The sequence below is a fragment of the Antechinus flavipes genome, chromosome 4, assembly GCF_016432865.1.
Source record: "Antechinus flavipes isolate AdamAnt ecotype Samford, QLD, Australia chromosome 4, AdamAnt_v2, whole genome shotgun sequence".
NCBI lineage: Eukaryota > Metazoa > Chordata > Mammalia > Dasyuromorphia > Dasyuridae > Antechinus > Antechinus flavipes.
The window spans coordinates 466,892,049-466,919,978 of NC_067401.1; the positions used below are offsets into that span (position 1 = coordinate 466,892,049).

Genomic DNA, 27,930 nt, shown 5'->3' on the forward strand with positions numbered 1-27,930 from the left:
GAGGGCAGAGGGCTGGAGCACAGAACAGAGGCTGGCACTCTCCCTGGCTGGCCAATAAAACCAGTTGTTGCAGCAGCTCCACCAAGACAAACACAGCTTGAGTTGGGAACACTACTTTCAGTGGGCCCATAGCAGGAAGAGAAAGAGGGAGGAGGAGTTGGGCTTGTCTGGCCTTCTTGCCAGAACTGGGAAAGATGCAGCTCTCTCAGGGAAACATGATCTCTTCTCTTTGGGAAGGAGCCTCCATACAGAACCTCCTTCTCCTCTCTGCCATTGTCTTGATCCTGGCACATTATCTGCAGAGAAGGAATAAACATCTAAACTACCCCCCTGGCCCTCCAGGGCTGCCCATATTGGGCAACTTCCTCCAGATGGACCTCAAAAACCCCCAAATCACCATCCAAAAGGTAAGGATTTATATGGAAGGGGAAAATCCGCTGCCTATGAGCAAGGCACAGGAACAGGGGCATGTGCTGGGTAATATGCTGGAGGAGAGAGACAGAAAATAAGCCTGGGTGCCCATTTCTGCTCTGGTCCTATCTGGAAAACAGCCTCTAACAATGGAGAGTACATCTGGTTTGGGGTTTAGAGCACCAGATTCAGAGCTTCCTTCTGACCTGTGGAACCTGAAGAAACTCTTCACATGTTGGGTATGTCCTTGTGGAATTCCCTTTTGTACATGGTCAGGAATAGATATGTGGCGTGATCCCTTCCAATTCAATTTCTGTGAATCTGATCCAATGAGATAATAATTCTAAAGTCCTTTGCGCACTGGGACACCCAGAAAGCATTAGATAAATGTCAGCTATTATTATTATTATTACATATAAAGGGATAGGTGGGCTCCTTAAGAGACTGTCTTTTTTCTTTTTTTTTTTTTAATCGCAGGATTTAGCACAATACCTGGTATATAGTAAGCACTTAATAAATGTTCATTATTAGATGGCAGAAATTGCCCAGGCAGCCTCTGAGGTCTCTTTAGATTTCAGAATCAGAGATACTTAACGTAGGGCCATTGAATTTTAGTTAAAAATATTTTGTGATGCCTGTACTTTACTATAATGGTTTCCTTTATAATCCTATAACTTTGATTCGGTGCATTTCAAAACTTTCTTCTGAGAAGGGACCGTAGGATTCATCAGATTAACAAAAGGACAATATCAATGACAACAAGAAGAATAACAACAACAATAACAACAATAACAACAACAACACACACACACAAACACATTTATGAAAAGTTAAGAATCTGGAGTCCACAATTCTGATCTTCAGACTTTGGACAAAACACATCAGTCTCTGATGTTCACTTGACTTCTTGGTCAATTATGGGCATAAACATTATGCTGCCAACACATTTAAATTAATTTCACCAAACACTAACAATAATTTTCTTAACCTGACATATTATAATGCTGAGTACTATCAGGTACAAGCTATTCAACTCCTATATAAGGTTTGTTTCACCTTTTTTTTTTTTATGTCCTGGACCCCTTTGGCAGTCAATCTGGGGAAACCCATGCACATTCCCTCAAAATCGTGGTTTTAAATGCATAAAATGGGACTATATAGGAAACTAATTATTATGAAATTCAGGAATTGATATTTAAAGAAAAGAAAATCAAATTGCTAAGATCCAGATCTTTTTCAGAGAAAATGTACTTGTGAAAATGGATTTTGTACTTTTAGTCTGAATAAGGCATACCTTTTTTTTTTTTTTTTTTACATTTATCCCTTTGAATTCCACCTTAATGCATTGTGCCCATTTTTGAAGTCATTATTTTGGTAAACTCTATCACCCAGCTATCCTTCCCAATTTACTGTTGATTGCAAAATAGATGGGCACCTCATTTGTGTCTTTATTGAAGTCATTAATAAAATGTTAGACAGCCAGGAACAAGAACAGATCCAGGTATAACCCAATGAAGATCTCCTCCCTGAACCTTTATGATTCCTATGCTGATGCTTGGTCTCTATGCAGTATTTCCTGCTGCCTCCCAGATGAGATTGATATTACTTTTGCACATTTGTAGAAAATATTTTGTGTATTATCCTATTTTATCCTCAACAAACTCCTTCAAGACAGATACTACATATCCAATATCTTGGAAAAGTTCACTGGCTAGTTCCTAGTAGAAGTCATATGTAGAATCTGTACTCAGATCTTACTAGATTTCATGTCCTATGCCCTTCTCATATCCCATCCCTCACCACACTCTTTTTTTTTTTTTTTTTTTTTTTTTTTTTTTTTTTTACTTTTTGAATTCTAAATATCCTTGCCTCCTGAAAATATTCATCATTGATTGAAATACTTCACTGTGTAAGGTCCTTGAAGCAGAAGATAAATATTTGGGGGCACAATTAAGCTGTAATACCTTCAGATAAGGGGTGTCTGTTATCTGAGTCCAATCTTGCTAAATTCAAAGAAGCTCATGACCATGTTGGCAGCAAAATTGATTGATTTTTTTTCTTATCTCTCTCATAGACCATTTGTTAAGTTTTGAAAGGGCTTTGATTGGTACCAGTGGGGGAAGGACCTAATCAATCAAATAATAAGCATTTCATAAATGCCTGATGTGTATGAGATACTATCCTAAGTGCTGGAGATTAAGAAAACAAAAATGAAACTCTCTCTGCCTTCTGGGAGCTTACATTCTACCCATTGCAATGAACATACTAAGGGTTCAGTTACCTAAGTTTTTCCTGTATATTAAACTCTGAATTTTCTTTGTCATATATTCCAAGTTCAGCATGCTGCCTGGAATGTAGCAATGAATTCAGAACTTGGAATATATTCTCTCTTCCCCTGATTCTTTTGGAATTCACTGCTCCCATCAAAGCAGGCCATCTCCTGCAGAAAGCCTTCCTGATACCCTCCTAGCTGCTAGTCTCCCCTGAAATCACTTAGAATTTTCTTTGTATGTACTTGTATTGACTTAATCAGATAGATTGATTGATTGATTGATTGATAGATAGAGATAGATAGATTATTTTCTTCATATATCAGTTCTTCAAGGCAAGATATTGTTTGGTATTTGTGACTATCTGCTTCTAGCACAGCACTTGGGATATAGTTGGATGATTCATTGTTTGGTAGGATGAGCTGAACTTAATTGAGTGGAACTGGATCAGACTGATTGAGTAGACTTCATTGGAATAGTTTCACAAATGCAAAAATATCATTTAATAACAATACTTACAAAAATAAAGTGAAATACGATGGAAGTATTCAATTAAAATTTATTCTTTTTCAGTTTGTCAGGAAATATGGAAATATATTTTACACTCATATGGGTAGTCAAAGCTTTATAACAGTAACTGGATTGCCACTGATCAAGGAGGTCTTGGTCAACCAAGGGGAAGCGTTTATTGATCGACCCGAATTTCCTATCCCTCTTCATATTTTAACATCATCTGGTGAGTTCTCTGAATTATAATAAATGTTTTTTTTTCATCTCTGAGATGCTTTGAAATATATCTTTGATTCCTGTTCATCATTCCTGAAGAGTTTCAAACCATATATGTCTTGTGGCTAGAATTATGACAGAGAAAGCAGGATTTTAAATTTTTCTTCCTTCATATATGAGGGTAGAGGAAGAAAAATAGTAATAAGGGAAAGGGGGAGGAAAATGGAGTTGTTCAAATTCATCTCATAGAAGGATCAGTTCAAGGAATTTGGAGTGTTTCATTTAAGAACGCAAAGACTCAGAAGGGGGTGAAGGGAACTATGATGATTGTCTTCAAGTATTTTAAGTCCTTTTAGCAAAAAGGTATTGACTTTTTATTGTTGGTCCCAGAACCAGAGGCAAAAGGAGAGATTTTCAGTGAGTTATAGCTTGGCTTCATAATAGGAAATATTCCCGCCAATAAGAATTGTCTTAACATGAAATGATTTTCTTTAGAGCTGGTACAATTTCCCCTCATTAGTGGTTTACAGGCAAAAGTTATTCAGCATATTTTGCTGGTGTTATTTGCTGGGTATAAGTTAGACTCTGAGATCTCTTTCTACTTGGGAAATCTGTAGGTTTATGATTCTGTCTTTAGGCCTTTGACCCACATGATAGTGTAGGTAACAGCAGAGAGACACTTACATCTGGAGAAATTCAATAAATCAAAATCCCAGATCAAAGTCCTTGTGTTTTATTTTATTTGGGGATGTTTGTTAATGTATTTTAATTATTAACAAAGCCAGTATTTCTATAATGAAGCACCATAAAAAGTTGATTGAACACAACTGCAAATTTACTATGAACAACTTAAGTTTCCTTTCAAATTTACAAAAGTTATTATGTAAATTTATTTTTTTTCCTTTTTTCTTTCTCATCTTTAGATGGCTATCATTAGACACTAGATAGATAGATAGATAGACAGATAGTATATACATATATATGTATTTAAATACCTCTTCCATTTATTATGCCTTTCTCTGAGTGCAGATGGTTTCATTCTTCAAACATTCTTTGCAGAACATTTGGGCATTTATATTAGACAAAATAATTTCAAAGTCATTCTTAAGGCAATATTATTATTTCTCTATACAATGTTCTCTTGCTTCCCTTTTCACTTTTCAATATTTCATACAAATATTTCCATGTTTTTCTAAGATCAATGATCTCATCATTTCTTATAGAACAATAGTATTCCATTGAAATTATATACTTCAACTTGTTCAGCTGATTGATGTACATCTCTGTAATCTCCAGTTTCTTGCAAAGAAAAGTGCCATAAATACTTTAGAACATGTAGGTTCTTTTCCATTTTCCAAAATCATCTTTGGAAATAGTGTTCATACTGGTATTGCTGGGTCAAAGAAAATAGTTATTTTAAGTTCTCATGGGTAGACCAAGCTAATATAATAAAAATGACAATTCGTTTTAAATTAGTTTACTCATTCAGTGCCTTACAAATCAAATTATTAAGAAATTACTTTTTAGAGCTAGGAAAAAATCTTTAAAATTCATCTAACAGAAAAAAAAAGTCAAGAATTTCCAGGGAATTAGTGAAAAAAAAAATGCTAAGGAAGATGACTTAGCTATACTAGACCTAAAACTATATTATACTGTGGAAGTCTTCAAAACCATTTGGTACTGCCTAAGAAATAGAGTAGTCGATCAGTGCATAGATTAGGTTCACAAGACATAATAGTCATTGTCTATAGTAGTCTAGTATTTTATAAACTCAGAGACTCCAGTTTCTGGAATAAATAACAAAAATTGCTGTAAAAATTGGAAAATAGTATGTCAGAAACTAGACTATGACCAACATTTATCACTCTATACCAAGATAAAGTCAAAATGGGTTCATGGTTTAGACAGAACAGATCATACTTTAAGCAAATCAGGAGAACAAAGGATAGTCTACCTGTCAGAACTGTGAAGAAGGAAGTAATTTATGCCAAAATAAGAATTAGAGAATGTTATAAAATGCAAAATTACTAATTTTGATACATCAAATTTAAAAGGTTTTATACGGCCTAGATGAGAAGGAAAGCAGAAAGCTGGGGAACATTTTTACAATCAGTATTTCTAAGAAAGGCCTCATTTCTAAAATATATAGAAAATTATTTCAAATTCATAAGTAAACAAACCATTCCCCAATTTATAAATGGTCCAAGGATGTGAATAATTTCTATTCAGATAACAAAAAAATCTCTAAATCATTATTGATAAGAGAAATGTAAATGAAGACAATTCTGAGGTATCACTTCACATCTCTCAGATTGGCTAAGACAGCAGGAAGGTGGCTCTTTTGCAAACTACCCTGAGTTTATGGTGGCAGTTTCCCCCAACACTATTTACTCTGTTACCTGAAGTACCAGCCAAAACTCCACTGGCTGGGAAGTGCCACTGCCATCAGGAAGAAGAAGGGGCTATTGGCCAAGATGGCAGAGAGTAGACATGTCTTTATCTGAGTTCCTCTTAGTGTCCTTCAGATCACTGTCTCTGAAGTCTCTGAAGTGATTTTGAAGTGACAGAATGCACAAATATTTGTAGTGTAACAAATTTCCAGAAGAAGATACTTTGGAAGAAATTCAGAAAAGTTCTGTTTAAATCAGACAGTCATAGAGGCTGTTCGAGGGTAGGCTCAGTGCAAGAACCCCTAGGGCGGAATCAGTGCTTTGTGGTGGAGTCTCACAATGAGAAATCTACTTAGACTATTCTGCCCTGCTTACAAGCCAGTTGATCAACAGATTAGCTGTGAGACATGCAAAGCAAACACAAAAAGCAAATAGTGAACCTCTGAACCACAGAAAAATGTGGGATCTGACCATGCCAACCCAGCACCAGAAGTCAGTTAGCAGCACTAGCCTTAGGGAAACCTAAAGCAGCTATGCCCCTTTGACTTAAGAGTATACCTCAACATTTTTTTTTTAATGAGCAAAAAACAAAAAACAAAAAACAAAAAAACTCTGATCATAGATAGCTTTTATGGAGAAAGAGACGAACAGACCTCAAACTCTAAGGAACCTAAAGGCAAATCATCTCCAGATGAAGCCCCAAAGGGTGATGTGAGTTGATCCCAATTTCACAAGATCATCTTGGAAGAATTTTAAAAGGATCTTTAAAGAAGTTAGAAGAAAAATGGGGAAAGAAAATGAGAATTTGACAGGAGAGTTTGGTGAAGGAAAAACAGAAATTATCTGAAGAAAATAGATTTGATGAAGTGGAAAAAATTATATAAAACCTTACAAAATAGATTTGACAAAATGTTAAAGATAAACAACTCCTTAGAAAAATAGATTTGATGAAATGGAAAAAGCATGTAAGTCCTTAGAAAATAGATAGGAAAAAGAAATCAATACTTTGAAAAACACAATTTGTGAAATGAAAAAAAAAACACAATGAACAAAAAAAAATCTGTTAAAAGTTCAATTAGCCAAATTCAAAAGGAAATAAAAAAGCTAACTGAAGAAAATAATTCACTAGAATTTAGAATTAAACTAATGGATGTGAATGACTTGATGAGACTTCAACAGTCAGTCAAACAAAACAAAAAATGAAAAATAGAAGAAAATGTAAAATACCTCATTAGAAAAACAACTGTCCTGGAAAATAGATCTAGGAAAGACAATCTAAGAATTATTGGACTTCCTGAAAACCATGATAAAAATAACCTAGATATTATATTTCAGGAAATCATCAAGGAAAACTGTATGGATGTCCTAGAAGCAGAGGGTAAAATAGCATTTGAAAGAATTCACCAAACACCTCCTGAAAGAGACACCAAAATGAAAACTCCAGGGAACATCGTAGCTAAATTTCAGAATTATCAAATCAAGGGAAAAAAAAAACATTGCAATCAGCCAGAAGGAAACAATTAAAACATCAAGGAGCCACAATCATGATTACCCAAGACCTAACAGCTTCCACTTTAAAGGATAAAAGGACATGGAATCCAATATTCTGAAAGGCAAATGAATTGGATGGTAGCCTAGAATCAATTATCCAGCAAAATTGAGCATTTCATTCAGGGAACAACACAGACATTCAATAAAAAAGGTGAATTTCACTGATTTCTGATGAAAAGAACAAAGTTGAATAGAAAAATTGATTTTCAAATGCAGAACTCAAGAAAAGCATGAAAACATAAAAGAAAAAAAAATGACTTCTTTTTAAAAGTTAAAACGGTTATATCCCTCTATAGGAAAATGATATGTTTAACTCTTGAGCCCTGTATCTCTGTCATGGGTATACTTAGAGGCTGTAGGTATAATTTGATTTTATTGTGATGATATTAAAAAAACTAGAAGAGGAAAAGGCATTATTCTGGAAGAAGAGGAAAATGGACTTAAAATGGAGTAAATTACTTTTTATGAAAAGGCAAAAAAGATATTACAACTAAGGGAAAGAAGGGATATAAGCATTGTGTGAATTTTACTCTCATTAGATTGGCTCAAAGAGAGACTATCAGACACATTTAGCATCACAGAGAAACTTTTCTTATCTTGTAGGGAAGTAGGAGTGAAAAGGCAGGAAAAGAAGAGGCTAATAGAAGGAAGAACCAAAGTAGTTGGGGAAAGGAATGTAAAAGGGGAAAGGGTTGTAAAAGGGGAGAGCTATTTGAAGGAAGAGGTGGTCAGAAACAACATACTGGGGAGGAGGGAAAAGAAGAAAGGAAAAAGAAAGGTATAACTGGGGTAAAACAAGAAGGCAGGAAATACAGAGTTAGTAATTTCAACGATGAATGTGAATGGGATGAATTCTCCCATAAAATGAAAGTGGATAGCAGATTGGATTAAAAGCCAGAATTCTATAATTTGTTATTTACAAGAAACACATTTAAAGCAGATTAAAAGATAAAGTAAAGGTAAAGTAAAGGTAAAAGGCTGGAATGGAATCTATTATGCTTCAGGTGAAGTAAAAAAAGGCAGGGGTAGCAATCCTGATCTGAGATCAAACAAAAGCAAAAATACATCTAATTAAATGAGATAAGAAAGGAAACTACATCCTACTGTATGGAATATAGAGAGATAAGATGAAGAACTTACAGAAATGTATGAATTCTTTTTTCTGTATTTTATTTTCACTATTTCTGTGTTTTCCCTATAACCTATGTAATATGTGCAGGCTCATATTTACTTGAGCCTTGGCCAGCTATAAACATGTTGATTTAATCTGAGCTGATGACTTTTATCAGTATTTGACATTTATCGATATTCAGTCTATTTAGCTAGACCACTATCTGCTTGATTAAGCCTGAAGTCCTGATTTTTTATTTCCTAGAAATCAGGAGATTTGGGGAAAACAGAAACCTTCCATTCCAATCTCTCCAAATAGCAACAACCAATTAGATGCCTTTCCCTCCCCTTCTCAATGCTCTCTTACTTGTGATGTAATCTCTTGTATAAAAGCTATGTATCTTTACTGCTTCTTTAGCCCTCCTACCACAAGTTTTCTCTTTCTTATCTTATGATGGGATGGCTCCATCCTCCAGAGGTTTTCAATAAACAACTTTTCTGCTTTTTACTGAATGATCTCTGAGTAGTCATTTTGGGTAAGGGTCTTCTACATCCCTCACACTACTAAAAGATACCATAGATATAATACTAATTATATATGCACTAAGTGGTATAGCACCCAAATTCCTAGAGGAGAAGAAAGCTGCAAGAAGAATTAAGTAGCAAAACTATACTAGTTGGGGGTCTCAAAATTTCCCCCTTAACTAGGAAAAATGAATTACAAAATAAGAAAGAAGTTGAGGAGGTAAATAGAATCCTAGAAAAGTTAGATATGCTAGATCTTTGGAGAAAATAGAGACAAAAAAGAATATACTTTTTTCTTGGCAATACATGGAACCTATACAAGAATTGATCATGTGTTAAGGCATAAAAACCTCAAAATCAAATGTAGAAAGGCAGAAATAGTAAATGCATTTTTTAGATCATGATGCAATAAAAATTACATGTAATAAAAGGCCAATTTAGGGGGGAATATATACCAAAAATAAACCAATTTATACTAAAATATACCAAATATACCAAAAATTAATTGGAAACTAAATAATCTAATCTTAAAGAATGAATGAATGAAACAACAAATCATAGACACAATTGATAATTTCAACCAAGAGAATGACAATAATGAGACAACATACCAAAATTCATGGGATGCAGCCAAAGCAGTTCTTAGGGAGAGTTTTATGTCTCTAGATGCCTACTTGCATAAACTAGAGAAAGAGAAAGAGAAGAACGATGGATTGGGCTTGCAACTAAAAAAGTTAGAAAAAGAACAAATTAAAGACCACAATTAAATACCAAATTCATAATTCTGAAAATAAAAAGGGAGAATAATAAAATAAGAGTAAGAAAACTATTGAATTTGTAAACAAAAGTAAGACATGGTTTTATGAAAAAAACAACAAAACCTTTAATTAATTTGATTAGAAAAAGGAAAGAAGAAAAATGAATTGTAGAATCAAAAATTTAAAAAAAAAATGAAAAGGGACAACTTTCCAGCAATGAAGAGGAAACTAGAACAACAATTAGGAGTTATTTTGCCTAACTGTATACCAATAAATTTTATAATCTAAATGAAATGGATGAAACTTAAGGGAAAATATAGATTGCCCAGATTACCCAAAGAGGAAATAAATTACTTAAATAGTCCCATTAAAAAAAAAAAGAAATAGAACAAGCCATTAATCAAGTTCCTAAGAACAAATTTCCAGGGCCAAATGGATTTACATGTGAATTCTACCAAATACTTAAAGAACAATTAATTTCAATACTATGCAAACTATTTGGAAAAAATAGACAAAGAAGGAATGCTATGAAATTCCTTTTAAGTTATAGACCAATTTCCCAAATGAATATTGATGCAAAAAAACTTAAATAAAATATTAGCAAAGAGATTATAGCAAGTCATCCACTGGATAATACACTATAGCTAAGTAGGACTTATAGTAGGAATGCAGAGCTGGTTCAATATTAGGAAAATTATTAGCATAATTGACTATATCAATAACCAAAAAAAAAATCATATGATTATCTCAATAGAAGTAGAAAAAATGAGAAAATCTAACACCCATTTCTATGCAAAACATTAAAGAGTATAGGAATAAGTGGAATTTTCCTTAAATGATCAGTAGCATCAATTTAAAACCATCAGCAAGCACCACATGTAATGAGGACAAATTAGAACCATTCCCAGTATGATCAGGGATGAAACAAGGTTGCCCATTATCACCGTTACTATTCAATATTGGATTAGAAATGTTAGTTTTGGCAATAAGAGAAGAAAAAGAGATACAAGGATTTAGAGGTAATACAGAAACCAACTTATCACTCTTTGAAAATGATATGGTGTTTCTTAAAGAATCCTAGAGAATCAAATAAAAACAAATAAAAACAATTCACCATTTTAGCAAAGTTTCAGAATACAAAATAAATGCACAGAAATCGTCAACATTTTTATATATTACCAACAAAGTCCAATGGTGAGAGATATAAAGAGAAATTTCATTTAAAATAACTGTAAATAATATAATATATTTAGGAGTCTACCTGCCAAGGGAAGTCAAGAACTATATAAACACAACTACAAAATGCTTTCCACACAAATCAAGTCAGATCTAATCAATTGGAAAAATATCAATTGCTCATGAGTGGGCCGAGTAAATATAATAAAATGGCAATAGTACCTAAATTAATCTACTTATTCAGTGTCAGGCCAATTAAACTCCCAAGAAATTATTTCACAGATATGAAAAAAATAATAATAACAAAATTCATCTGGAAGAACAAAAGGTCAAGAATCTTAAGAGAATTAGTGGGGAAAAAGAAAAAAACAAAAAAAAAAAAGCAAAAACAAAAAAAAACAAAAACAAAAAAAAAACATGGCCTAGCTGGACCAGAATTAAGATGATATTATAAAACAGAAATTATCAAAAGTATTTGGTACTGGCTAAGAAATGGAGCGGTCAATCAGTGGAATAGATTAGGTTCTACAGTAAATGACTGTAATAACCTAGTATTTGACAAACCCTAATACCTGAGCTTTTGGGATAAGAACTCATTATTTGACAAAAAAAAATGCTGTGAAAAGTTGAAATTAGCATGGTAGAAACTAGGCACAAACATCTAACACTCTATACTAACAGAGGGTTGAAATGTGTTGATGATTTAGATATATAGCATACTATTGTAAGCAAAATAGAAGAACAAAGGATAATTTGCATCTCAGATCTGTGGAGAAGGAAAGAATTTGTGGCCAAAAAAGAAGTGAGGTTTGTTATTGGACAAGAAATAGATAATTTTTTATTATAGTAAGTTAAAATTTTTTGTACAAATAAAACCAATGCAGACAATATTTTTAAAGAATAAACTTGAAAAAAAATCACATCCAAGGGTTCTGATTAAAAGCTTCAATTCCAAAATAGAGAATTGACTCAAATTTATTTTTTTTAATTTAATTTCATTTATTTTATTTTATGTTTTTTTGCTGAGGCAATTGGGGTTAAGTAACTTGCCTAGGGACACACAGCGAGGAAGTATTAGGTGTCTGAGGTCAGATTTGACCTCAGGTCCTCCTGACTTCAGGGCTGGTGCTCTAACCACTGTACCATATAGCTGCCCCTTGACTGAAATTTATAAGAATACAAGACTTTCTCAAATTGATAAATGCTCAAAGAAATTGAACATACAATTTTCAGATGAAGAAATTAATTCTAGCCATATGAAAAGCTACTCTAAATCACTATTGATCATAGAAATGCAAATTAAGACAATCCTGAGATACCATTACATACTGCTTAAATTGGCTAAATTGACAGGAAAAGAAAGACAATGATGAATATTGGAGAGGATATGGAAAAAAGCAGGACAATAACACATTGTTGGTAAAGTTGTGAACAGATCCAAATATTGTGAAGAGCAATTGAGAACTATATCTAAATGGTTATCAAAATGTGCATACCCTTGGCCCAACAGTATTTCTAGTAGGCTTATATTTCAAAGAGATCTTAAAGGAAGGAAAGGGACCCACATGTGCAAAAATGTCTGTGACAGCTCTTTTTATAGTGGCAAGAAACTGGAAAGTGAGTGGGCGCCCTTCAGTTGGAGAATGGATGAATAAGTTATGGTACATGAATGTTATGGTATATTATTGTTTTATAAGAAATGATCAGCAGGATGATTTCAGAGAGGCAAGGAAGCCTTATATGAATTGATGCTGAGTGAAATGGGCAGAACCAGGAGATCATTGTACACGGCAGCAAGAAGATTATATGATGATTAATTCTGAGGAATGTGGCTTTTTGCAACAAATAGATAATTAAGGCAAGCTCCAGTGATCTTGTGAAGAAAGCCATCAACACCCAGAGGACTGTGGGAACTGAATGTGAATCACAACATTCCATTTTAACTTGTTTTGTTGTTGTTTTCATCTTATTTTCCTTCTCGTTGTTTTTCCTTTTTGATCTGATTTTTCTAGTTCAGCAAAATAATTGTATAAATGTATATGCATATATTAGATTAACATATATTTTAATATGTTTAACATATATTTAATGATTTAACATCTAGGGAAAGGTATGGAGGAAGAAAGGGAAATTTAAAACACAAAGTTTTATAAAGCTCAATGTTGAAAAATTACCCATACATATGTGTTGAAAATAAAAATATTTAATAAAAAAGGAAGAAGTAGGCAGTCAGGTGATACAGTAGATAGAGTATTAGGTCAAGAAGTCTTTAATTCACATCTAGCCTCAGACACTTATTAACTCTATAATCCTGAAAAAGTCAATTGTAATAATAATAGAATCTGCTTCATAGGGTTGTTGTGAGGATCCAAAGAGAAAATATTTACAAAATGCTTAGCATAATACCTAGCATATAGTTGGTGCTAAATAAATGTTTATTCCTACCCTACCCTTTTCTTTACCCATTTAAAGGTCTCTGTGGTAAGATTGCCCGTTTTTTTTTTCCCTATGTGAGCTAAGTAATTATGAAGAAAAAGTTTGACTTCTCCCCTGTCATTGAAGAGCAACTTATTTCAAAACAATTTTATCCTTTGACACCTTCCAAAAATTCTATGTTTTGGTCCCCAAATTCTTTATAGAAAAGGTACTTTCTAAGTAAGGATTATCCCAATGTCCCTCTACTATAACCTTCCATTCTTGGGTAGAGAGAAATGGGATTAATTGTTTAATACCATACTGTTATCAAATAGGGACCCTTATCTGTTCCAGATGATATCAGTAATAAGGGAGACAATGAGCCTCCTTGTAGCATATCCAGTACCCATTGACCAAGGTATCACTGCCCTACTTGGCCCTTAACATTGGTGAAGTCAACAAGAGCCATTTGAGATGGCTTAGGCCAATCCAATTGGGTTTTGCCATTCAGATTAGGATTTGCAGTTCTGCCCTACATCTGTCCAAAGCAGAAAATCATCCAGGAGCCAATCATCTCTGAGTGAGGAAATAAGAAGCTTATATTCATGTACCCCAAGATATATAGTCTACTTCTAGACCCTCAGACCTCTGACGCATAATATCTGTTTTGTCTTTAGAACTACCATGTGTTCTACAGTAGAAGTTTAAGTGTTATTTTCCTAATTAGTGTGTAAGTTTTTTTGGGAACAAGAACTGTCTAATACTTATGATGTATATCCAGTACAGTTTCTGGCATATAAAAGTGTCTCTCTGGTTTTTCAAGTCTTGTTCAGTTGAATTCCATTGTTAGTAGGGGAAATAACCTGTCAGTCAAATGACAAGCTTTTGGAATAGTTATATAAATTATTATTAATATAATTATGTAGGCTTAATCATGTCTAATGGCCAAGTATGGAAACAGCAAAGAAGATTTGCCTTAATGACTCTAAGGAACTTTGGTTTGGGAAAGAAGACCCTGGAAGATCGGATAAAGGTGGAGGCCAAGTATCTCGCTGAGGCTATCGGGGAAGAAAAAGGTGAGCACTGGTTAGACAGAGAGGTTTTTCAATTTCTTATGATTTTCCATTTGACCAGATGGATATTAAAGAGAATCTGTATTTGTGGATAGGAGAAGCAGGGGAGGAAAGGTCATCCCTAGAGTAGAGATAGGCAAAACATTACCCCTAAAACCCCAGGGAATGTGTTCAAAGACCTATCATTGTTCTCTAGGGAAAAATAAGACTATAAGCCAAATAAGAACTATGTTGGATTCCTTTAAAGCTCTAGGGTGAAATGAAAAGTACTCTTTTTCCTTTCTATTTTGCTCAACAGGACAGCCCTTTGACCCCCACTTTGCGATCAACAATGCTGTTTCCAATATCATCTGTTCTGTAACTTTTGGATATCGTTTTGAGTACCATGATGCACAGTTTCGGGAGCTGCTGAAGACTATGGATAATATCATGAAGCTTCTGGCTAGATGGGAATGTCAGGTAATAGAGAATCTCCTTCTGGGAATGGCTGAATCAACTTCAACTGTCCATGGACTTCATAGGAAAAGAAATGTGAATGACTGTGAGAGCTTAGCAGGAGCTGAGTCAGTTTCTGCATGACTTCCTCTGAGCAGTAAAAGGGCCTGAGAGTAGGAGAGGAAGGAAACAAGATTTTCATAAGCAGTGACATGAAAGAACATGCCTGGGGCATGCATGCTTTTCCAGAACACTGTGATCTCCCAATAAGAAGAAACAAATTTCTATATAGTTTTGAGTATTCTTAAGATCTTTACCAAGATTATCAATTTACAAACTTTTATTAAGCATTTATTGTGTACCAAGTACTATGATAGGTTATGGGGATACAAGGATAAAAATGAAACAGCCCCTGATATAGGGTGGTTTGTATTCTCTTGGAGGAGGCGACATGCTCTCAAATGGGTTTATGCAACTAAATAAATATAACGGGGCAAGTTTTTGGGGGGATAGTATTAGAAGTCAGGAAGACCAGTAAAGACTTGCTGGAGAAGTTGTCTCTTCAGCAAAGTTTGAGTGAAATCAGGAATTTGATCCTCATCTCTGCAAAAGAGAGATGAAGAAAGACAGAAACACAGATACAGACATAGAGACAGAAAGGGATAGAGAAGATGAAGGGAAGCAGGAAGGAAAGGAGGTTTAGAGATAGAGAAAGGATACAGAAACAGTTAAACAGAATAAGAGAATGAGAGAAGAGGCATAATCAGGGAGACAGATAATTTAACTGCTTAACCTTTAAGGTTTGTAAACAGCAATACAAATATTAACTCCTACCTCAATGCCTTTGCACTAACTGTCCTTGTTGAATAGAAGGCTCTCCCTTCTGACCTCTAGTTCTCGGCTTTCTTCAAGAATGAGCTCCAGTTTCACCTCCTGCTGCAGGATGGCTTTCCCAATCCATTCAGCTATTAGTGCCTTCTCCTCTCAGAATACTTTTCAACAACTCTGCATACATCTTATATGTCCCTAGTTATTTCCATAGTGTCTATCCTATTACAAGGTGAACTACCTAGAGAACAGGGACTGGAGTTTCTTCCTCTTCCTTTGGATGCCCAGGACTCTCTACAGTTCTTGGAATGTAGTTAATGCTTAATAAATGCTTGTTGATTGACTGATTTCTTTAGATCCTCTCAACAACCCTTTGAGATAGTTGACATTAGTGTCCCCATTTTATGAATAAGATAACTGAGGCTAAAGTAAGTTAATGTCTTGCCCTCAGCTAATAAATGTCTGAGGCAGAATTCTAACTCAGATCTTCCTGAATCTTACCCCAGAATTACATCTACTCTTCCTCCTAGTTGATCAGTGACTCATGTGTCATCGGTTCATGATTTCACTTAATTCCTCAAGTGTCGGACTATGAAAGAAAACAAAGGAAAAAGGTGAATGCCATTGGCCCTCATTTACCTAAGTGAAACAAAATGTAATTCAGAAGAAGGGAATTCTGTGGGGCTAACAGGGAAAATTGGGCTCAAGTGCTAACAATTTCTCTAGCATGCATCTCTCCACTCCTTCTTTACAGCTGTAAAGGCTGCCTAGATTGGTGGCATCTTGAGTGAGTTATTTTCATGCATGAGGATATAGCCAAGAACTTGGTGCTTGGATAGTTGGACAGAAGCTTTGAGTGTTAGAAGAATGACAGCATGAGATTGAGAGACAGTGGTTCAGGAGGAGACATTTCATGACCCTAAAATTGGTTAAAAACCATGGTCTGATTTAAGAAGAAGATGAAGAGGTAGCATAGTCAAACAGGAACTAACACTCAACCACCCTACCCTGTCCTTTTTATATTATTTAGCTCTTCAATATAATTCCTTCAATAATGAAATTCCTACCAGGACCTCACCAGAAGCTCTTCAGAGAAAACACAAAGCTAAAGTCTTTCATAGAAGATGTCATCAAACAACACAAGGAAAACCTGAATGAAGAGGAGCCTCAGGACTTCATTGAAGCTTACTTGAAGGAGCTGTCCAAGGTAATAGGGCCATCTCCAGAAAAGGGCATTTGTGTATTTAAAAGTAAAAGGAAAGTGCAGAATTGGGGAGGGGGAAGTGTGTTAAATTTTTCAAAACTATATATTTCTATTATAACATAAATATCTTTACTCACTGACAACCCTGAAAGGTAAAGAATATGAGAGATAGAGCTTACTAGTAGAGAGCTCATGTAAGGGTATCATGAAAAGAGAGTCAACAGATTGGAAAAGGAAGCACAAAAAAATTAACTAAAGGGAACTTCTTAAAAAGTAGAATTGGCCAAATAGAAAAGGAGGTACAAAAGCTAAGAAAAGAAAATAATTCTTTAAAAAGTAGAATTGGACAAGTGGATGTTAATGACTCTATGAGATATCAAGAATCAGTCAAAATTAAAAGAATGGAAAATAAAAGAGAATGTAAAATACTTTATTGGAAAAAAAAAACAACTAACATGGAAAATAGATCTAAGAGGAATAAGGCATTCTGGAAAGATGGTAATAGAGCAGAACATTCCAGATTCTACAGATTTCTTCCACAAAAAAGGTAGAAAATAACCACAATATGAATATAAAGCAGAAAATATAAAAGGATTAAAGGGTAAAGTACCATAAGATATTTTGAAGGAGAAGATTCTAGGGGCTGCTGTTTGGTCTAAGTGAAGTAGAGTCACCTCCAGGCTGACTCTACTAAGCCATCAAATTATAAATCCTGAGAAAAGCAGACAAAACCTCAAGAAATCTCACCTCTATTTTTGCATCATTCACAGCCTTAAGAAATTTTATTTCAGGAACTCTTATCTCCTAACCTCAGGAACTTTCACCTCACAAACTTTTATCTCAAAATTTTCATCTTAAAAAACCAGCAGACAGCTGAATAAGAGGAGATTAAAGTCTTTCCTGCTGTTTCAGGAATTCAGGCCGAGGAATTCTGATTAGATGTAATCAATAAATACCTAGCTGTAGATGAGGAGGAGTGAGCATATGCTCAGTAAGAGTACTACAAAGAAGAAGAACATTCTTGAGAGAGAATGGCTGGGACTTGGGGGAGGGGGAGAAGAGTCCCTGAGGTTGAGCCCCTGGACAGAATTCCAAAAAAACCCAAAACAAAACAAAACAAAACAAAACAAAACAAAACAAAACAAACAAACAAACAAACAAACAAAAAAAAAAACAATTGTATAGAGGAATTGAAGCTTAGGGTTCTATTATTCACAACTCTAGATTAAAACTTTATCATAATAATATTAAGCTGATAAAAATAAAATGAAAAGAAGATATAGGAGTAAGAAAAGGAAAAAGAACCCAACCATTGATAGCTATTTTACTGTAAAAGTAGATCTGGATTCATATTCAAAGAAATATATTATGCTTTTTTAAAGCCAATCCTACCCCCCCAACTAATAATATCAAATGGTCACAAGCAAAAAACACAAACACAAAAACAAAAAAAACCCACAATCTTGAAAGAAAACAAAAAAGGAATTCAAAAAATAAAATGAGAGAATGGGGAAAATAAGAAAAAAAGGATAAAAATTATTCAAAAAATTCATGAAAAGAAAGTTACAACTTTCTGAAAGTCACAACCCTGAGCACAAGGGGCCCAGACCATAGGGTTATCTTCTCCCTGAAAGCAGCAATGGGATTTGGAAGCCCCTTGGGTATCTGAACAGTCTGTAAAAGATTGGATTGCTTACCTCCTGGTGTGAGGAAGGGTTACAAAAGAAGCCCTGATAAAATACTGGTCTGATTACCATGGCAGGGGATCCTACCCTGCAGTTAAAACACACACACACACACACACACACACACACACACACACACAGTTCTGCAAAGTTGATTACATTTATCATCAGTACATGGAATGTGCACACATTTATAGACAACAAAAAATCCAATAAACCTGAAAGACAGACAGCTCCTGGTGCAAGGGAACTCAGCAGATATCACATCCAAATAGAGGCCCTGAGTGAAACAAGGCTAGCAAATGAACTACAGCTTACTGGAGTTAGAGAGGGAGATATATTTTTCTGTAATACTCAGTGAAGGGGAGTTACACTGAAGATGATGTAGGTTGTGCTATCAAAACTAAGCTAATCAATCTACAAACTTGTATGCCTAACAAAAGGAGTGAATTACAGGTTCATGGCAATGCCATGTATAGAAAAATCTCACATCACATTATCAGTGCCTATGCTTCCACCAGGAAAACACCTAATGAAGTCAAAGAAAAATTTTATATAGACCTAGAGAACCTTATCATAAATGTGCCAAAAGAAGACAACTTTATAATTCTGGGTGACTGATACTAGAGTAGCCTCAGACCACCAGATTTGGCAGGGAGTCCATGAGAGAAATTCAGTTGAAAACAGCAATAAGGATGGTTACTTACTACAGAAGACTTTTGCATACCATAACCACTTTATCACCAACACTGTCTTCAATTTCCCTAAAAACAATACAACTTCATATATGCACCTAAACAGCAAACACCAGCATTTAACAGACTATGTGATAGTAAAGAGAAGAGACAGACAGGATATGAGAGTGACAAAGGCAAAGTGTGGTACAGAGTACTGAGGTAATCTCCAAGCCAAATATTCATTTCAACAAAAGCAATGATCCCAAAACAAATGGATTAGCAGAAGAATTAATGTCAACAGATTAGAGGATTACACTCTGAGAGAAAAGAGTTCATTGCTAAATTTGGGAGAAAGTTGAATCAACAATGGGGCAAAAAGGAGTGGGTAGCTTTCAGAGATTTGGTGTACAGGACCACATTTACTCATCTGGATGAAAACACGCATTTGAGGAAAAGGATAGGAAAAATCAGAAATTGGTAAATAAAAATCAAGTACTCCACAGAGTGTTCATACATCTCTAAGAAAGTAGTATTTAATTCCATTAAAAGGAAAGTACAAATGAAGTTTAGAGAGATATGGGATTATTGTCTCAGTATGAAGATAGATATGATTCAATTTGATATTGATAGTAACAATCCAAAGTGGTGATGCCCTGAACTTTCTTTATAGGCCAAAGGCTTATGGTGCATCTTAACTAGTGACAAGATTGATTAGTGACAAGAACTTGATCCTAGAGTAATTGGATATACATCTCCATAGTGTTATCAAAAGACCATCATCAATCAATGCTGAAGCCATTGACCATTTACCTCAGGTTGAAGTCACTCCTTAATTGGCATTCCAACTAAAGTTCTTTAGCTCCTCTCCTATGGCAAAGCAAGTGCTGATGATTTTATTTTCAGCTGGAATTTACATTGCTCATATAAAAGCTGGCTGAAATCTCCTCCTTTATATGGCAATAGGAAGCTATCCCCCAGGAGCTTAAGGATGCCTTTATTTATCATCTCTATAAAGGTAAAAGGAGTAAATAGTCCTGTGACAATCACAGAAGAGTCTCTATTTTAGTCAATGCAGGCAAGATTCTTGTCAGAATCTTCTTCATAAACTGACCCTTCACTTGTGAAATGGACATTTTACCTGAGAACCAGTGTGACTTCCCAAGGGGTCAAGGAACAATTAATAGGGTGTGTGCTGCCCAACAAATTCAGGAGGAATTCCAGGAGCAGGACAGATGTTTGTTCATATTTCCAAATCTGATCAAAATCTTTGATACTATAAATCATGAATGCTTATGATAAATTAGGTCAAAATTTGGTTGCCCAGAAAAGTTTATCAGTATTGTATGTTAATTTCATAACAACATGCTTGGACCAGGTTTTGGATAATGGACAATAGTATCGAGTTTTCCCACTGTACTTCCTCCATTTATCATGATATTTCCTATCATGACAAACATCTTCAATGGGGATGAAAATGGAATCAAAACCAGCTATGAAACTGATGAAAAAGTCAACTTGAAAAGACTACAAACCAAAATTAAAATAGAAAGTATGTTGGAACATGATCTTTTTGTTTGAAGATTACAGTGCACTCAGTGAGTGCTATGAGAGGCAACAAAGTGTGGCCTAATATTTAGCATTGTTTAGGAGGCTATGAAGCAAAATGGGGGACAGAAGAGGTATTAATCTGACTACCAGACAGAAAGCCATTGTGCTGAGCTCATTGGTGTAAACTTGTAAAATCTGGACAATATACTAGTGCCTGAACAGCTTCCATTTGCATTGTCTTAGGAAGACTCTGACGATCACCTGGTAGAATAAGATACCAAACACTGATGTCCTTTTTCAAAATAAATTGCCAAGAAATCAGACCCTACTTCAAACAGTACAACTCCATTGGGCTTGTCACATTATTCAAATGCCAATCATATGCTTGCCAAAAATTCTATTTTGTGGAGAAATTACACAGAGAATACTCATGTGGTGTTCAGAAAAAGAAAAACAAAGACACTCCGAAGATCTTGCTTAAACACTTTAGAACTGGTGCATGACATGGGAGACATCGGCACAGGACTGCCTAACGTGGCGTGCCTTCATCAAAGAAGATACTATATGAGCAAAGCAGAATTGAAGTAGCTCAAAACATGGGAGATGTTCACAGTGAGAAAATTCACTACAAATGTCCATATGGACCATTTCGTCCCAACCTATAGTAGAGCATTCCAAATTCATACTGGTCTTATCAGCCACAGGTGGGCACACTATAACTTGGCTCTAAAATGCTGATGCCATTTTGGTTTTCTTTGATAATGAAGGATAATAACCAACAATTTAGTAGTTGTTGGGTATTACTAGTAGTAATAGCATTCTTAAAACTGTTATCATTACTAAGATAGTTTTAAAGAAAGGTTGAGGCTGAATTGTGTATGATGAAGTGATTCTGAACAATATAATTGTGTAGGAAAATGCTAAAAAGATAAATATTTCCTAAAAAAGGGAACAGGAAAGGAAAAACTAGTACAGAGGAAGCAGGTAGGAATGGAGAGTTGGTAATACTGACATCTTACTCTCATCTGGATTGAAGATGAAACAACATACATACACATCTAAAGAGGTTTAGAAATCTTATGAAGTTCTAGAAAGATGAGACAACTGGGGAATAGGATAAGGGAGAGACCTTTAGTATGTTAGGATATTAGGAAGTCAGGTTAATAGATCAATGAGGGGCTTTTAGAAGGGTGACGGAAATAAGGAATGAGAGTAAGGGAAGAAGATAAAGGTCTCATATCAATAATATATAGGATTGTAGCAGCTTTCTAATGAAGAAATCAAACCAATTCACAGTCACTTGCCAATATATGAACACATATTAGAAATACCATACCATATTAGAAAATACATACCATTTTTCAAACAAATAAAACCAGATTTAAAAAATTAGGAAAATATCAATTGAGTGTGTTTAAGTTAACCTAATAAAAATGGCAATTCTGGCTAGTAATGTATTTATTCAGAGCCATGCTAATCAAATGATCAAAAAATATCATTTTATAGAGTCAGAAAAAAGCAACTACATTCATCTAGAAGAACAAAAATTCAACAGTAACAAAGGAGTTAATGAAAATTTCAAAGAATGGCAGCCTATCTATACCAGACTAAAAACTGTATTATAAAGCATCTATCATCAAAACTATTTGGTATTGTTTGCTTGAATTTTTGTTTTCCTTCTCAGGTTTTTTTCTTTCTTTCTTTCTAGATCCGATTTTTCTTCTGCAGCAAGATAACCATATAAATATGTATATGTGTGTGTGTATATATATATAAATTTTCTTTAGATATAATTGGAAAAATATTTTAAAAAATAGGAGCTTTCATTCTTAGAAACAGGGACTTTATTGTTGGGTGTAAAAGGGAAGCCCAAAATCTTCCATCTTGACCTTGACCAATGAGCCTGAAAGCTCTTCATGCTTGATGAAAGCCATGATTATTATTTTTTTAATTAACCAACTAATCCATGCCCTTTTAATTTAAGGATAACATCCATTATAGTTTTAATGAAATAAATTTAGTCTACTGCACCCTGGACCTCTTCTTTGCTGGAACAGAGACAACTTCGACCACCCTAAGGTGGGCACTGCTGTACATGGCCCTTTATCCAGAGATCCAAGGTACAGTGATAGCACCACTCCTGTAGAATTCTAACCAGAAGAGTTTGCATTTACAGAAAGCCTGAAAACTTGTCAAACATTTTACATACCTCACCTTCCTTCAATTTTCATTAGAATCAAGCGGTGATTACCAATTTTCACATTATATGGACTCCTTTTGACATCAAATTGTTTTGTCCCCATATGATAGTAGTTGCTGCCTAGGACAGAAGAGAGTATAAAATTTGGAATCAGGAAAATATAAATTCAAATTCTGCCTCAAACACTTCCCAACCATGTGACTCTGAGCAAATCACATAAATTCTCCCAGCTTCTGTGTCTTCATATGTAAAATAAAAACAATAACAATTCTTATCGCATATGGTTGTTCCCAGGATAAAGGGAATTGATAAAGTTAAGTTTTGTAAACCTTAAAGTGTTATATCAACACCAGGTATCATTTATTATTTTTATTTTAGTGCACCATAACTACTTTTTAAAATAACACTGTATGTGATAACAAAAAATAATATTTTAAAATTATTTATCCTATTAAGTATAATAAGTCATCACAGAATTCAAATTGAAAATATTTAACTGAAGGATGCATTATTAATTCAATCGACAGCATATCATAAAGTCTTTAGATTTAGTGTTGTTAAGTCATCTTAGCGACCATAAAGTCCAACCCCTCATTTTACAGATGTAAAAACCAAGGCTGAGAGAAACTAAGTGATTTAAATACCTTCGAGAAAGTCTAGTCTGACCTGATCATCTTAGAGATAGAGAAAATGAGACCCCAAGAGGTTCTTATTCATGGAGATACAAATAGTGAGTGGGAAAGCTAAAATTTCAGGTCTTCCATTTCCAACTCCAGAAGGCTTTCCATGATATCACATTCCTGCATATCTTCTCAATCCCACAAACATTCGTCTTCTTTGATCAGTCCAGTCTCCAAGCTACAGGAATTGGCAAGTTCAGTGAAGTGTCAAGTCAATCTTTTACTCAACCATACATATGATTGTGTTTCTCCCATATGATCAGGGAAAAATGAATGAGATGGGAAAGAAAGTCTTGAATTCACATCTACCTAGATATGAGAATCTAAGCAAGAAACCTTAGTTTCATCTAAAAAATAGGGATAGTAATAGCAATATCCTTCTGGAATACTTGTGAGGATCAAATAAGATAATATTGTCAAATGTTTGCAAACTCTAAAGCACTCTATAAATGGAAAATAATATTTAGGTCTCAAACAACTTTCCCTCTTCTTTCCAGGCAAAATACAAGCTGAGATTGACAGGGTAATTGGCCAATCTCGACAGCCCACCATGGCTGATAGGGAGAATATGCCCTACACTAATGCAGCTATTCATGAAGTTCAGAGAATGGGTGATATTATTCCTTTAAATGTACCTAGGATGGCTGCAGTTGATACCACAGTGGCAGGATATCATGTGTCCAAGGTAAATGGCTTTTTTCCTTCATGAACCTGAAGAGATTATGTTTCCACATGCTTCCATGTCCTATAATCATTGGTCCCTATCTTTGTCTTGCTCTCTGAGCTCCTTCCACAAGAACAGCTCTTTCTAAACTAGGTTATCTAACCATACACAGGTGTGTCTTTATAGTCAAAATACGAGGAAGCTGGCAGTTCTGATCCAACAAAATCCAGTGGATAAAGAACTGGAGTCGGGATTGAAATTCAGCCTTAGATGCTTACTGTGTAACTCTTGACAAGTCACTTCATCTGCCAGTCTCAGTTTCTTCATCTGTAAATATGAGGAGACTTCTAGTCCTAAAATCTCAAATGCTACATTTTATACAGCCTGTATCAAAAATTTTGAACAGAATCTCTTATCACTAGTCCCAGAGTCTTTCATGGTATCTGATATTTATAACCATCATTTCTTACAGGACTTCTGAAGAAATTTACTGATTTAAGGCACATTGTTATCTGGGAAGCTTACTCATTTACAATCTGATTCATAATATGGTCCCAGATGGGGCAAAGGTCAGTTGAAACACAAATCACCTGGTGCTGATGGCATCAAACTTGCCCCAAAAGGCAATTTAGAAACAGGCAATTTGGGTTGATTTCCTCCTGCCACTAGCTGGATGAACTTGAATTGGTCTACCTTTCCATGTATTGGTTTACTCATCTATAAAAATGAAAAAGATGGTCCTAATGGCCTCTACAATCCCTTTCAGTCCAAATATTGAAATGGAAGAGGTTAGGGGACGAAGGGCTTCTTTGGTAAATAGTTTTACTGGGTGTGCAAATGGTTGTAGGAGGCCGTAGGGTCCTATTCTGAATGGTTCTTTTCAGTATGACTCTGTAAGGTCGGTGTTCTTAAGTTGGGATCTATGAGCTTGATTTTTTTTTCAAATTGTTATGGTTATGTATAAAGATAATTAATTCCCTTAGTGTTCCTATGTATTCTAATTGATTCATTTTTAAAAAAAAGTTATTCTGAAAAACAAAAGGCATTAGGATTGCAGCCTTCCAAAAGGTCTGTGATCCCAAACAATTTGGGAGTCCATTCCCTGAGAAGTTTGGAGTTCTACAACAGGCTTAGCCACTGAAACCATATGGCATCAGAATGTTCTATGCTCCCTCTGGCTCTCAATTCTCTCTTCTGTAAAATGAGAGGGTGGACCAGGTCTCTTGCTCCTCAAAGTTCCTTGGAGTGAGTTCTTTTCTTTTGTTTCCAGGGGGCCATGATGATGACCAACTTGACTGCCTTGCACAGGGACCCCAAGGAGTGGGCTACCCCAGAAACCTTCAATCCGGAACATTTTCTGGAAAATGGACAATTTAAGAAAAGAGAGTCCTTTCTGCCTTTCTCAGTGGGTAAGCACACACAGTAGGGAGAGGGCCCTAGGCCAGGAGACACCAACTTTTTAATATGAAGAAACTTTGCAGACTCTACTTCCAGAAATCCACACATGTGACTGCACATACGAGCAATAGTCACTGTTTGTCGGCATTTAACAAAATAACAATAGTAGTAGTAAGAGAAAGAGCAGAAGAAGGAAGAGGAAGAAAAGGAAGGGAGGGAGAAGGAAAAGGAAGAAAAGGAAAGGAGGGAGAAGAGGAAGACGAGGAGCAAAAGTAATCACAGTAGTACCTAGTATTTATATAGTCTTTAAGGTTGGCAAAGTCCTTTACATCTTTACCCTGCAAAGTAGGTACTGATATTATCACCATTTTATACATGAGGAAGCTGAGACTGAGAGTAGCTGGGTCTCTTGCCCAGGCTCACACAGCTTCTTAGTATCAGGGATAAGATTTGAATAGTCTCTACTGAACCCATCTGGCTTAAATTCAGAGCAGGAACCATTCTTTCCTAAGGCTGCATAGAAGCCAGTTCTTAGACACAGAACTAGAAGGGCGCTTGAGGGCCATATCATCCAACTCCTTCATTTCACAGTTGAGCAAACTTGGGCCTATCAGGTGCCATCCGAGTGAGAAGCATTCCAAGTGGGATCTGAACCCGGGTCCTCTGCCCATAATATGAAGTATTCCACGTGTTAAATTTCTGAGGTTGGCTGTGAGATGGCTGGTGGACATGATGCCTGAAATGCAGCAAGGAAGGCTTGGGCCCAGATTCCACCTCTGACCATTATCATCATTGTGATTGTGAGCTAATTACTGGCCCTAAGGCCAATCCCAATGTCAGGATTCACACCCAGGCCCTGGAGATCCCCAATCTCAACCTCCAGCCTGTGCCAAGTATTAGTGGATTTACTCCACTCTAATCTCCTTGCCTTTCAGGAAAGAGGGCCTGTCTGGGAGAACAGCTGGCTCGGGCTGAGCTCTTCCTCTTCTTCACCAGCTTGCTCCAGAAGTTCACGTTCCAGCCTCCTCCCAACACCCAGCTGAGCCTGGACTTCCTATCTGGCTTAACCGTCTCTCCTGTCCCCTACAAAATCTGTGCCATTCCTCGAGAGATGTAGGGCGGGGCAGGCCTGAGGGGTGCACAGGAAAGAATTTGGAACAATCCTCATTCTTCCTCCCCTTTGGAGTTTGGGTGGGGAAAGGAAGAGAAGTCGAGGAGAGAAAAAGAGGAGAAAGAGACCAAGGGAGATTATCTGTGACCCCGTGTGAACATTCCCACTCAGAAAAGGGAGAGACATGAACACCAGCAAAGGAAAGCAGAGTTCTTACTGGATTTGAAGTTTACGGACTTGGGTTCACATCTCTGCCCTGTCACCTACTAGGTGGGTGATTTTCAAATATAATATGAGGAGGAGGAAGATCTCCAAGTTCTAAATCTACAACCCAGTGATGTTCTGAACAGAGAACCAAAGCTTTTCTTCCCCTGCCTCAACAGTGGGGCCTGGTAGAATTTTGGTTTGCTTGATTATTCCTCTCTCTCCTGTGCTTATAACTCATACTGTGATTGTGATTTTAGGGAAGGTTTTAAAGAGTTTAAATGAGTTATAGGAAGTGTCCTCAGATTAATGATTATGGTCCTAAAAATTCCTTATAGACCATGCACTACTCATGGACAAATTTTTCTTTCTGTCTTTGGATCTACAGCATCCAGTCCAGTAAATATTGTTTCATATCTAAACCACTCACTCTTCATTGATTTTCACAGTGGGAAATATTAATCCATGAATTGATGATCTGGCTTCCTCATTCCTATTTTTAAAAAAAGCCTTCTTATAGATGATTAATCATAAACACTCGACAATTAATTATAGTCACAGAGGATTATGAATGCTCACACCTTAAGCACTGCTATTCTCTTGATGTTCTATATCTCTATAAAGGTTCCCTGTTCTTTGCAAGAATGCTTACACAAGGAAAATTTCTATGCTGGCAAAGAAAATTTGTGTTACACTACAATGTGAACCAATGTGATCCATATTTCTCATTTATTATTTATATTTCTTTTTTTTGTTGTTCTTCCATTATACCCCTAAAAATGTTCTGTGAATTCACAATGAGTCTTTGTACCAAATGAGTTGTTCTCACATCAAATTTTTTTTTGGGGGGGTCAAATTGTTAGCCTTTCTAATAAACTAATTAGACTAGAA

General features: G+C 35.5%; 1 protein-coding gene across 1 annotated transcript; it reads left to right on the plus strand.

The window, feature by feature from the left end:
• Positions 1-97: 97 nt before the first annotated feature.
• LOC127563237 (cytochrome P450 2J4-like) lies at positions 98-27,930 on the plus strand. The gene is made up of 9 exons (XM_051999563.1): positions 98-407; positions 3,255-3,417; positions 14,259-14,408; positions 14,704-14,864; positions 16,699-16,875; positions 22,767-22,902; positions 24,160-24,347; positions 25,597-25,735; positions 26,660-27,930. Exons 1-9 carry the CDS (start codon positions 195-197, stop codon positions 26,839-26,841), a joined length of 1,509 nt encoding a protein of 502 aa, XP_051855523.1. The 5' UTR covers positions 98-194; the 3' UTR covers positions 26,842-27,930.

Bases quoted from the DNA above. Each gene is read 5' to 3' on its own strand.
- LOC127563237 (XM_051999563.1), top strand. From the start codon at position 195: ATGCAGCTCTCTCAGGGAAACATGATCTCTTCTCTTTGGGAAGGAGCC. The intron at 24,348-25,596 runs GTAAATGGCTTT...TTTTGTTTCCAG, and splicing joins CAGGATATCATGTGTCCAAG to GGGGCCATGATGATGACCAA. The intron at 25,736-26,659 runs GTAAGCACACAC...CTTGCCTTTCAG, and splicing joins CTTTCTGCCTTTCTCAGTGG to GAAAGAGGGCCTGTCTGGGA.